Source organism: Ursus americanus, chromosome 6 (assembly GCF_024610735.1).
Source record: "Ursus americanus isolate L20-20 chromosome 6, mUrsAme1.1.p, whole genome shotgun sequence".
Classification (NCBI taxonomy): domain Eukaryota; kingdom Metazoa; phylum Chordata; class Mammalia; order Carnivora; family Ursidae; genus Ursus; species Ursus americanus.
In genome coordinates this window covers 63,122,019-63,135,060 of record NC_142132.1, presented here as the reverse complement: position 1 = coordinate 63,135,060, position 13,042 = coordinate 63,122,019, and the positions used below count along the sequence as shown (strand labels likewise).

General features: G+C 41.9%; 1 protein-coding gene across 7 annotated transcripts in view; it reads right to left on the bottom strand.

The window, feature by feature from the left end:
- Positions 1 to 13,042, bottom strand: part of ANK3 (ankyrin 3) — a 349,011-nt gene that overhangs the window by 82,231 nt on the left and 253,738 nt on the right. For all 7 annotated transcript variants that reach the window (XM_087863095.1, XM_087863094.1, XM_087863096.1 and 4 more), the window contains one exon: positions 11,394 to 11,496. In XM_087863095.1, coding sequence (XP_087719221.1) covers positions 11,394 to 11,496 — 103 coding nt within the window. The remainder of the gene's footprint in view (positions 1 to 11,393; positions 11,497 to 13,042) is intronic.

Here is a 13,042-nt window from a genome sequence, read left to right as displayed (position 1 = left end):
AATAGCAAGGTCCTAACCCCAAAAGAGCAACACATCATTACTTCAGAAAGTTCCCCAATTCTACATGGGTTGACTAAAGATTATGTGTTGGTGTTAGTCTGGCCTTATTTACGAATTTTACTGACTTTTGGAGACCCCAACTGACTAACCTTCAGAATAGGGCAAATGTTAACAAACAGTGGGTGGTGATGCTTACTTTATTTAATTTTTTAGCAAACTATAATTCCTTCATTTGGGGCCCTGAGGTCATTTTTCACAAAGGACCCATTTTAAAAAAAAAAGTTCTAATAAATAAGTAATACCACTCCTCTTTGGTAATTACAGTAAATTATTTACCTTTGGTACTCTTAGCAACATGCACTGGCAACATTAATTATTGAAACAATGAATTATACCACACAAGAAGGCATCGTGGCCATCATGCACTATTTATGGAGGCGGGAGGGTGCCAGCACCTGGACCCCAAGTCCCAGCCAGTCCTCCCCAACTCCTTTACTCTCCAAACTCTTTGCCACTCATTGAAACTCTGTCATCATACAAATGAACAAATGTGTAATGAACAAATATCCTTGGTCAGAACGATGACCAGTACATCCCAGTATTTGTCCCAGGTTTTTTCCCAGAGAGGTTTGCTGAGGCTTATGAGCAAACAGACCTACCACTTTTAAAAAGCTACACACAAAGAGCCTGCATTGCATCCATCTAAACACAAAATAAGGCAATTTGACTGAACCTGTAGTTTTTATAGAAAGAGACCGAATTCGTAGCTTCATTTCTGAGCTCCCTGTCTCCAAATACTTAGTTCTACAGATGAGTATTTACTTAAAACGGAAATGTTAAATTTGACCTGTTTATATATTTTCATAAACAATATGAATTCCAAAATGTTCTGACACATTGTTGGGAATTGCACCATGGTACAAGGAAAAGCTTTTCCTCTATTTGGTTACTGAACAAATAGACACTCAAAATGACAGTAGGATATCGCATTATGGTGATAGTTATGAAAGATGAACTAGATTGGCTCTTAAGCTTCCCACAGCAAGTAGGGTGTTCCCAGGGCTTAATGGAAAAAGTTGGCAGACTTAGATTTCAAAATTGCCTTCGCTACTTCTTAATGGAGAACACTTCATTCCCACTCCTGAGTTTTCCATTTTGAAAGGCAACTCAGTTGTGTAACTGTGGGCCTCTTCCTATCCCTTTAGATTCACGTTGGCCCTGGAGATGTGGAGTGATTTATCTGGCTGGTAGATCCGGGAAAGGCAGCTGGGAAGGCTTTGCTCAAACTCAATGTTCACTCTCTGGGGCTTCAGCTTGGTCCCAGACAGCGAACACGCCCCTCTGCTCCCCGAAGCCTACCTCCTTGAGGGGTATGCCTGCCCTAGGGTTGGCGATGTGGGCCACTGGGTAGGGGATGTGCCTATTTCAGGGGTTCAGTTAGCAGGCCTACTTGGCTCAGACACTAAGCCAGCCCTCAACCTGGCCTCCATCAGGAATAAAGGAAATATTCTGCCTTTGACCTTTCCTTGTCTTTCTTTATCGAAAGCCCTCTTGGAGATGCCCCAACATGGCTTCCCGGCTTCATGATCCTAAGTGTATTTCTTAGCTTTTCCCAATCTTAGTTTCCTCATTTGCAAACTGAGGGTTGGTTGCTGTGGAGATTAAATAAAAACGTACATCAAAAATCTGGCACCAAGGCCAGTGTTGGTATGGAGTCATATTAATGTTTCTTTATATATGAAGTCATTTCTGTTTTTCAAAGGACTTTCATTTATATTAGCTCATTTGCTAAAATGTGATAATTTGGGGAAAACACAGCAAAAACAAAAATGTTCCGGTGCCAGCACTGGTCCTTTACAGTTACATACACAGCATGCTTATATCAAATCAACAGAGCCCATTTGGTTAGAAAAATGCATCTTGTAAATGTACAGGACTTACTTATTGATTCAAAAATGCTTAAATTCCTATGTTAACAGTAGCAATACCAAAGCTTATTGTGTGGCAGCTCAGTGTCAAGCACTGTCCTAGACCTTTACATTCATTTCTTCTCTGAATCCTCAGGACCTAGTCACACTAGGAGTCATATTATACTCATTTCACAGACGAGGAAACTGAAGTTCAGAGAGAAACTTCAAAAATCTGACAACACAAAGTCAACACCCTGAACAGGCAGCTTGAGCAGGACACTGTGTTAAGGAAAAATTCATACTCACTTAATAAGACCTTTTACTCCCACATCAAAAATGATATGAATAATAAGCACACCATTTTTCATCTTGGAAGTGATGTCAAGGACCCTATTAAAATCAAAATGCACATTATTCAATAGAGTCCAAAGCCTGACTAATGATGATATCACTGTCTCCATGAGCTTAATACTTTCCAAAAATAGTTTCTCACTAGCCCTATTCATCAGAGGAAAGAGAAGAGCAAGTACACACGGGCTTTACAAGGGGACACACCCAAATGCCCAGGTCTGGAAATAAATGTCCCGGCACAGAAGAAAAGAGGCAGGGGGCCAGAAAGTATATACGCAAGGAAAAGAAAGAACCACCCAATTAACTTCAATATTAGATACTTCTCCAGGCTGCCAACCGTCAAACCCCAGTACTGGATGACACCAGGGAAGGTCCTTCTCTGTCAGCTCTGCTGCCCCAGGAGCCAGCAGAAGGCAGTCCTGTAGATTAACTGGTGGCCTTGACGTGCCGTGGGTAACAGCACCAGGTAGACCTCGCACTATCAGGTTACATACAAAACCCAGTGCATCTAATCTGAAAAGGTGTAAACACAGTTTACTTGAGAAACAGCTGGCCGTTGACACCAGACGAGGAGCCCATGACAAGAAAGGCTTGCAAGGATAATGTTACCCCTTGGCCACAAACTGGACAGGACCAGGACAGGGGAACCCATGTGGGTGTCAGTTCCCTTACACCAAGAATACATGACTTGGGTCTGACTTTGGCTCGATCACTTCACTGCCCAGTGAGTGACAAGTCAAACACCTCACCGAACCTCCATTTCTGCATGAGGGTAACTGGCTGATGAAATTACCTGTCCCAATTCACTGTGAGAACGGAATGACCCAAGTATTGTGAAAGTGATTTGAAAATTCTAAGGAATAGGACGGAGGACCACAGGAGAAGGGAGGGAAAACTAAATGGGAAGAAATCAGAGAGGGAGATAAACCATGAGAGCCTCTGGACTCTGGGAAACAGACTGAGGGTTACAGAAGGAGGGGGGTGGGGGGGTGGGTACTAAGGAGGGCAGAGGTTGTGATAAGCACTGGGTGTTATACACAACTAATGAATCACTGAACACCACAACAAAACGAATAATGTACTGTACGTTGGCTAACTGAACATAATAAAAAAATAAAAGTGAAAATTCCAAACCGCTATGAAAAACAAAAACACAGATTATAATGATCCTAAACTTCCTAGAGTTTTTGCAAGTGGAGATAATGAATTTCTTAAATTGACAGAACATTGCAGGCTCTCCGGAGCTCTGAGGAGAGCGTATGTCTCATCAGACTGCAGGAGGCAGCCTGCTGGCTTCACAAACAATGGTGGGGGTTGGGCTATGACACACACTTGTGTAAATACCGACTTTTCCCACGGTGAACATGCTTTGTCAGGTCGGCCACGTGGTGTGTTAGAGGGGCAGCCTAGCGGTCAGCCACAGAATGGGTAAGTAGCCACTGGACCTCAATTCTAGGCTCAGCCCTATCACCCAGTGACACTGGGCAAGTGAAACACTCCTCTCAGCCCCAGCTTCTTCGTCTGTAAGTGGTAACGACAGTCCACAAGGAAGCTGAAAGCAGGACGTCAGATGATCCATTAACAAAACGCTGTGGCAAGTACTACAACAAGCACTCTAAGTATTGTGATCTACAGCAGACACTGAGAGAAACGGCAAACTGCTACGGGTCTGTTTGGACATCTAGCGTGACGAGCTGGAAATATTCTTTTAAGGAATGGAGTCCGTCTTTAAAAAAAAAAAAGGTTTAATCCATAGTAACTGACAACAGAATGGTAGTTACCAGAGGCTGGGGGTAGAGGAAGTGGGGGCATATTGATTACCGAGGACAAACTTGCAGTTATAAGATTAGTAAATTCTGGAAACCTAATCTACAGCGTGGGGACTGTAGTTAATAACAATGTATTATATTCCTGAAATTTGCTAAGAGAGATCGCAACTGTTCTTACTGTGCACACAAAAATGCCAAGTACAGGAGGCGATGGGTGTGTAAGCTTGAGTACGGAAATCATTTCTATTACACACATATATCAAAACACCATTTGTATACCTTAAAAAAATGGATTCCACAAAAGAAAACCTGATTTAAGCAGAAAATAAAATAACAATTAAAGGCTTACCAAAGCAGGTCTTTTTTCCCCCTCAAGTATTTCTTTTCTTAAAGTCAACATTTATTACCCCTAAGATTTATGTGAGACTAAAATGCAAACCATAGAAGCTGAGTTCTTTGGGATTTCCAAATCTGACTGATGGAAAACTAATTTAGCTACCAACTTGCACAAAAGAAGGTGAATCAAGGTCAGCATGGAAGCTGTTAACACAACATCCAGCTCAAGACATCTAAACTGTTCTACCTCCCAACACCAACCTGTCTGCCTCGAAAAAAAAAATGCGTAATCTTGCTGACCAATCTGTGAGAGGTGTTGAATGGATCACCTGAGTAATGCTGGCAAAGCACTCTGAAGAGAAAAAGCAGCATATTAAATGTCACTAGTCAAAGGTGTTTATCTTCCAGGCGACTATCTCTAGCAAATCTTTAATCCCGAGGCTGGCTACCTTCTACCACCAGGCACATTTCTGAGAACCCCTTAGAACTACCTTCACCACAAGAAACAGGATGACTGATCTGCTGATGGGAGGAAAGGGGAGGTGCAGGAGGAGAATGGAGTGAGGGGCAGAGAAGGAAAAACTGAGCATTGGCATAACCAGCCTTTGGGATTAGGCATTCTTCTTTTCTCTTACTGAGATAAGTGGAAACTGCCTAGGTCTTAAAGTGACAGACGTGCAACTTCTCTTGAAGAATCCTCCAATTCACACATGACTTGCTAATACGTCAAGTAGTACATAGCACTTCATACGACTAAGTATACATAAGATCATCCTTAGCCTAAAAAAGACCAAGTCTAACCCAAAGGATCTGGAGTCCGGGGCTGTGAGACAAATGAGAGAGTTACGGAGTGGAAGATATGACGGCTGCCTCCAGATACGGGGAGGCTCGAGTAAGGCCTCCAACGGTGAGGACAGAATGACTCCACAGCTCCCATTCAAAGAGCCAATGCAACCGTCACACACTAGTTCAACCTTCTAACCTGGTCAGTATTAGAAGCCCTGCCACTCACCCCCTGAGACATACACCATGTGGGCAAATCTGGTCTGAGTGGGGAAGGCTGCAAATGAAAGCAACCTCCTAAGAGAGGGACAGGGCCTCGCAGCTGCCCCGTTTCTCTCTTTTCATGGACGCGCTACCCCTACAGCAATGGAATTGAAAGGAAATGGACATTGCTTAGTGACCAACTAGAAAAGAATGTTTTTCTAAAAGTTTTTGCTTAGAACATCCTAATGCATAGCTATTCTCTTGAACCATACCTCATTTTCTTATTTTGTTAAGCTTACATTTATTTAGCTCTAGAGAGAAAGCATAAAACAGAATCTCAAGATCGAATGGCACTAGAAGACTCTATGTTGCCCTTGATATGTGGTTGTTCATGTCAGGTTTGACCACCCCCAATGTAAACATACTAGTGAGGACCCAAACCCCAATTAAACTGGCTTAAGACACTCCCCGCCTCCCAGGGGTGGGAGGAGATTGAGATTAATTCACTGGTTTATATTGTAAGAAAGTCTGGGAGGGACCAACTTCAGGCACGGCTGCATCCATCCATGGCTCAGAAGATGGTAGGAACTGTTTGTTTTCACGTGCTCCATCCTTAGCAGATCTGGGCTGACATCACCTTTAGAGCTTAGCAACCCCAAAAGGCTACAGAAAGTCTCAAATTTGAGTCCCATTAGACTGGCTTAGATTTTACATTTTAACCAAATTAATCACTGTAATCCAGGAAAAGGAATGCTCTGAATGGCCAGGTTTCGGGCCCATCCTTGGAGGAGAGGCAGGGATTTCTGACCCTTCTAAATGACATTGAGAAATGGATGGGGGTACAGGTTTGACCATCAGATCCTGTCGGCTACCTAAGAAAGTGGAACGGTGTACAAGGCAAAACCAACCCATGTCCCTAAGTGATTTCTGCTCTGCTCCTATTTTTGGATAACTACCAGAAATCATACTGAATTAAATGTTTTTGCTTGCTGTATACATACATCCCTTGGTCTTGCAAGTACTTCTAGGGTCATTCATAGGAAATATAATTAATTGGTTAGCCGGCAAAACATTTTTAGACCACTATCATGCTTTCTACCTCATATCTATGTGAAGGTCAAGTATTCCCATTCCCTTAATGATGCTTCCATGTCATAGCTCTTAGCATAATAATTTTCTCCATAATTTTCATAACTTGTTGCTGAATATAAGTTGTCAGTTCCTTTTAAGTCACGTTAAATAAGAGATTTAATTAGAATTTGGCACAAGCATAATAGAGAACACGTGTCTAAATATAATCTTTAATGCTAAAAAAAGGATAAAGATGATGGTACTGCGTGCATATTAACAATACTAACAAGCATGAGATCTTGGAGGACAGAGTATAAAGTCTGAGGGCTCTCTGATGGCTCCTTTCCCACAGACAGCAATGCAGATGGACCTGGAGCCACATGGCCAATGACTGCCATTAACCACCCGTGTCCCCTGGGGTAAGTCACATAAGCTGACTGTGCCTCAGTTTCTTCATCTTTTTAATGGAGCCAAAACACTATCTCAAAGGGTTTTTGTGAAATGTAAATGAGTTGATACTGGCAAAACACTTAGAGCAGTGTCTTGCATACAGTAGGAGCTCAAAATGAACCGTTCTCACCACTATCAGCATAAGTATGACCACACCTCCTGACACAGTGTGGACATATACAGCGACTACATAAGCCATGCTGGACAGGTGCTTTCAGTAATTACGTCAGAAGAAATGAAAGAACCAGTCTATTATATTCATCCTAGACAACCCGGCTTCGGTTTGGCATCATCCCTGTCTTTGCTACCTTCTCTTTGGAAAAGAATGTTTCTGTGCACAGATCTTGTTCTAAGACAATCTGACATGCACAAATCAGAGCTTATAAAACAAATACATGAGATGCTGAATGATCAACGTACAAAAAGGTCCCAGCCATGTGGTGATTCCAGTGTGAGTCCCAATGGTGAATCCTAGTAATCTGTACACCCAAGGTGGGGCTCGAACTCATGACCCTGAGATTAAGAGTCACATGCGCTTCCAACTGAGCCAGCCAGTTGGAAGCCGCCCATCTCCCAATTAAAAATTCTGACTAGGAATCGGGGGTTTTCAGTTTCGGGTGCATCAAAACATGCTATGCCTAGCGTCTCCCAGTCACTGGGCAATCGTGTTTGTTTGTAAGTTTTTATTCTAATTCCAGGTACTTAAAATGCAGCCTTATATGAGTTTCAGGTGTATGATATAATGATTCAACAGTGCCATCCATTACCCAGTGCTCGTCCCCTGACAGCGCACTCCTTAATCCCTACTTGACCCATCCCCCACCTGCCTCCCCTCTGACAACCATCAGTTCTCTAAAATCAAGAGTCTGTTTCTTGGTTTGTCTCTTTTCCTTTGTTTTGTTTCTTAAATTCCAATTATGAGTAAAGTCATATGGTGAGCAACAGTCTTAAAAATTCTTTAATTCTCATGGGCAGTCAGGGCTGAGAGTCACTGCTTTAAATAATAAAACCTGACAAATGCAAGGCATGATTTATTTACAAATACATTTTCAGAGGCATATCTACAGGTGACTCTTGATTACAAGGTAAAGGGAAGGTAAAAGTATAGGGAGTTCATGGATAACCCAATAGCCCAGGAATAAGAGTTCACTCCTGATTATTCAAGAGGGGGGACTAAGTGGTTTACAGACTGATCTTGATTAAGGCTCAGCAGGGCAGGAGGATGGGCTCACTTCTCCCAACTCCGTTCCCAGCTCTGGCCTCCACACCTGCCTTCACCAGCATAGGTTCTTAGGAGTATGGGAACAGCAGGCCTGTGCTAATTTTCCCGAGTCTCAACGGTACTTTAACTGTGGTCAACGTGCAAACTGATTAATCAGCAGCATGATAATAAGAGGCAACTGACTATGCTTTGTATTGGTGAAGTCTCCTCTTGCTGAAAACGAGCAGTGCGTGGAGAGGTCATTTTTATTCATTTTCCACCTTTAGGTGTCAACGCAACTTTAACTGGGCCACGACAGTTTTAAATCTGACGGTAAGTCATGTATTATTGCCTTTAGAATTCTAAATATTTAAGGCTTTGTGCATGCTTTCAGACAAAATCAATACTGTGCAGAAACTCAGTTTTGAAGTTTATAAATGCAGATTTAGAGGCACGATGGATATAAACTAATAATTTTGGCACTTAATTCTAATATAAAGTTTGTGCTTATATGAAGCATACTTCTCAAGTAAAATGCTTCTCATTAGTCTTGACTAGACTATTCCCTCTTAAGGCCTCTCTTTTGAGGAATTAGTCTCTTCCCTCCTCTGTAATAAATGAGATACAGGAGACTAAAGAAGTCAACATTTGTGTTCCCCTTTCTTCCAAGCTTTCATTTTGAAGGAGTTCAAATAAACAAAGACATTGAAAAAACTGTGTAAGAAATACCCATATACACTTCACCTTGATTCAACATTAACATTTTGGGGCGCCCGGGTGGCTCAGCTGGTTGAGCGTCTGCCTTCAACTCAGGGTCATGATCTTGGGTCCTGGTATCGAGCCCGACATCAGGCTCCCTGCTCAGCAGAGAGTCTGCTTCTCCCTCGCCCTCTGCCCCTCCCCCATGCTTGTGTGCACTCTCTCTCTCAAATAAATAAAGTCTTTTTAAAAAATTAACATTTTGCCATATTTACGCTCACATGAGCTCTCTCTCCACACACACTTCTTTTGGTTGAACCATTTGAAAATAAACAGCGGACTTAATGATGACTTCATTGCTGAACACTGCAGCATGCATACCCCCGGAATGGAGATATTCCCCTATATAGCTTTAATAACATTGTCACTGTTGGCAGAACTAACAATAATTTCCTAACAATATAGCCAGTATATTTTCAAGTGGCCTCAACTGTCCCTAAAATATCTTTTTGTCATTCATACATTTTTTTCAAATCTCTGGTGAATTTATCATGAAGTTGTGTGGCCATGAATAGTGCATGTGTTCATTAAATGTGCTAGTTCCACAAAGAACACCTGTCAGACCATGGGATTCTCTGTGGTCACTAAAGAAAGCAACTTTCCACCTCTGCAGTTATCAACTTAAAGATTTATTTGTAAAGGTTCAAGATGTCCTAAGCTCTTCTTTCTCCTGACTACTCTACAGAGATATTTGTGACAGCCACAGAGGTGCTTTTCAAATTTAAGCAGCAACAAACTCAATGAAAGAACATCAGTTTTACCTTTAATGTTCTCTTTATCCTTTCTTTTCACAAATCCTTCATTCTGATTAAAGCTGTCGCTTCCAGCCCCCCTGAGTAAGCGGGTCTTGGCAGTAGCTAACAGGTCATGGTGTGAGAACCCTCAGAAGCCTGTTTGCAGCCCCGTGGCATGGCAAACACTTACATTTTAAGGTTGACATGCAGAAATTGAAAGGTAGTGTAACTATGGCCACCGGAGTGGCAGTGATGGTGGGAGTGATGGTGAGGTCATGGTGCTAATGCTGGTGGTGGTCCCAATTTCAGACCCTTGTCCCATAGTAAATACATATTCAGAAATATAAACCACAATGAGGTTCAATCAAGCATTTGAGATCCCATTCTAGAACTAGGCACATGTTTTATATATGACCAAAGTGTTACTGATACCCAAGGAATCTCCTATCACCTGCGATTGTATAAGCTTTGTGGGGTTTCCTTAGGCCTGGAGAATAACAGGCATGTCTACACTTCTTTCATTAATATATCCACTAACATCTCATTTTAATTGGGAATGTGAAGAGATCAGGATTACCCGACCAGGATAAAGACCACAGCAAACCAAGAGAGAGCTCCTCAGAAAATCTCAACCAATCCCCGGGCAACACCTGACTTCCAAGAGCTTATGAACTTCATTAGTGGAGACAACTGCATTCTCTAGTGCTTAAACCATGACATGCTATCACGCCTATAATTATTCTACAAAGGGTGTTTATGTCTGACCAAACACTGAACAGCCACCATAGTATTCACCTCTGTAAAATCTGCTTGCGAAGAATGTTCTACAGAGTGTAGAATAATAAAATATTTATTGTAGGTTTTTTTGAAGTACAACGTACATCAATATATCTGGAAGTCAGCATCTCTAAACACAGGAGAGTCCCAAAAATCTGACTACCAGCTGCTTAAACCTCTAACTTGGTGATACTGTTCCTATCACTTACTCTTCTGCTCCAGTTTACCTTCATTGTTCAGCGAATAAATACATCTAGCATAATTTCACCAATTATTGACATTGGTTAAATATGATAAGCCACTTCTGAAATTAGCGTTATGGCCCAAACAGTTTCATTCATCATTAGCTCATGACTGCGTGCATTTAAAACCAGGTATTGTGTGTATCTAGAAGAACGAACCACCCTTAGCCCAAATGCAGCAGGACTATGTTGCTGGAACTTCTTGCATTAAACCAGTATCTTTTCAACCACAATTCCTGGAAAGAAGAAATTGCATGAACACCAGCAGAGATTCTGGTAGAAAACAAAATACTATCACCTCTTGAAAAGGCCCATCACAGGCAGCTTTGATGCTAAGGAATCGAAAACCTAGCCAATCTCAGCTTTAACTACATGCTAAAAACAATTCTAGCAACTTCCAACAGGCACCCAGTATGGTTAGGAAAATCAAACACCCGTGTGGGTGATGTCATCGACTTGAGCTATCAATTAGTATTAATTCTTTTAAAAAACTGAAATAGAGTTGACCTTGAAGTGAGAAAGTGACCCCTGTCTTTGCTAGGACTTTGAGTTCCTCCCTGTGGGCCATTAGGGATTCACCTGCAGACAAGCAGCCTATTTCTGTACGTGGCACAACTGATTTTTTCTTTTTTCCCTCTTTTTTTTTTCCAAATCATTTTTTTCCCTTTGTTCCTGGCAGTAGAGGAAGATTTACTAATATAAAATCAAACACTTGAAATACAAGTTTTGTCATGGGACAAAGAGCTCGATTCAATCATAGCAATGAGAGTTCAACAATCCAAGAATATTGGGAGGAGAGCACATACCTGCTCTTTGGAAGGCACGAGGAGTTCTTCAATCACCATGCTGTCCCGCGCGTAGGAGCTTCTGTTCAAGGTGTACGACCTATCCGAACTGAAGGAGCGGAGGCTGTTGTATTTACAGTTTACCATTCAAGAGTGGTGGATGATGATGAGATGAATAAAATAAAATTAATGCATGCAACTTGGAAAACAGGCAAGATGGCTAAAAATATCAACAGAAGTTGTTCTTGAAAAGACATCATCGAAAAATAAAATCCCTTATATTTGGGGAAATCTCTTCAGCTTGGACAACCTCATGATCAGATTTTGTTTAAAATTAGGCCAAATGGTGTTAAATGCATGAAAACTTTGGATGTTTCACTATGACAGCTGAACCAACATGGAGACTGAGAAGAACCAGATGACTCTCGATAATTTGATAATTTGAGAGAGTTTTCTATGGTTAAGACCATAATGTTAGAGTCTCCTTTATTTCTGGTCCATAGCTGTTCACCTTGCACTACTGAATGGAATTATGTGTGCCACAAATGGGTCTGTTCATAAGTTTCTGGAAACCAGATATGGATTTAACCTAGTAAGAGCTCTGGTTTACAGCTGGACTCATGGAAAACATCAAAAAGTTAGTATGACAAATAGACCTTGCATGATCTTTGCCATCTTTCTGGCCTTGGAAAATTCAGTTTTCACATATGGTTACTTTGTCTTTCCTTGTTCTCCTCTTTCCTTCCTTGTGCCTTATATTGTCTTCTCCTTAGATTCTCTTTTAAATCCTCTACACAGCCCCTGAGGTTCTCAGAGTACAAGACCCCTGAGGTCCTGAAATGCCTCTCACACACTGACCTTGAAACTAAAAACCAACAGAGGGTTGGGGGAGGGGATGGCGGGGCAGGAGAAGTGAGCAAAGACGGTCAAAAGGTATGAACTTCAGTTAGAAAATAAATAAGTCCTGGGGATGCGGTATACATCATGGTGACTTAGCTAATAATATTGTATTGAGTATTTAAACGCTGCTAAGAGAGTAGATCTCAAAAGTTCTCATCACAAGAAAAAAAATATTCATAACTATGTGCAGTGATGGATGTTAATGTGACTTATTGTGGTGATCATTGTTTTGTATACCTGAAACTAACATGTTATATGTCAATTACATCTCAACTTAAAAAAAACAATACAGTAAGGGATGCTGGGAAGCCTGCACATATGCACATAGGACATGCAGGCGGACTGGGATTGCAGCTAATCTGAGCCTCGGCAGAACGCCTTGGGATTAATCCTCCAGAAACAGAGGACAAGCCTGTGAGGAGCTGCTCTGAGGTCATCTCTGTCTTGCCTCCCTATCCCACCTATCATGATAGGCTGTCATAAGGTACCTTTGCATTGCCTCTTGTTTAGGATGAGGTGACACTTCCTGCCCCGCCCTCCTTGGGACAGAGCTTCAGGACAAGAAACCGCTGAGCTGTGGTCCCAGCAATGCAGGATCCACAACTACTGTGGGAGGCAGACAGCCCCTTTTGTTTTAGGGGCGTCCGGACTCATATGGAGGAAAAGGACAGTGGGATGTTGCCACCGATCACGTCCACGTAAGTAATAAACTGTCTGGATCTAAATGTGGCTGCTTGAATCTTTACCAATAGAATCAGGCCTTGGTCTTG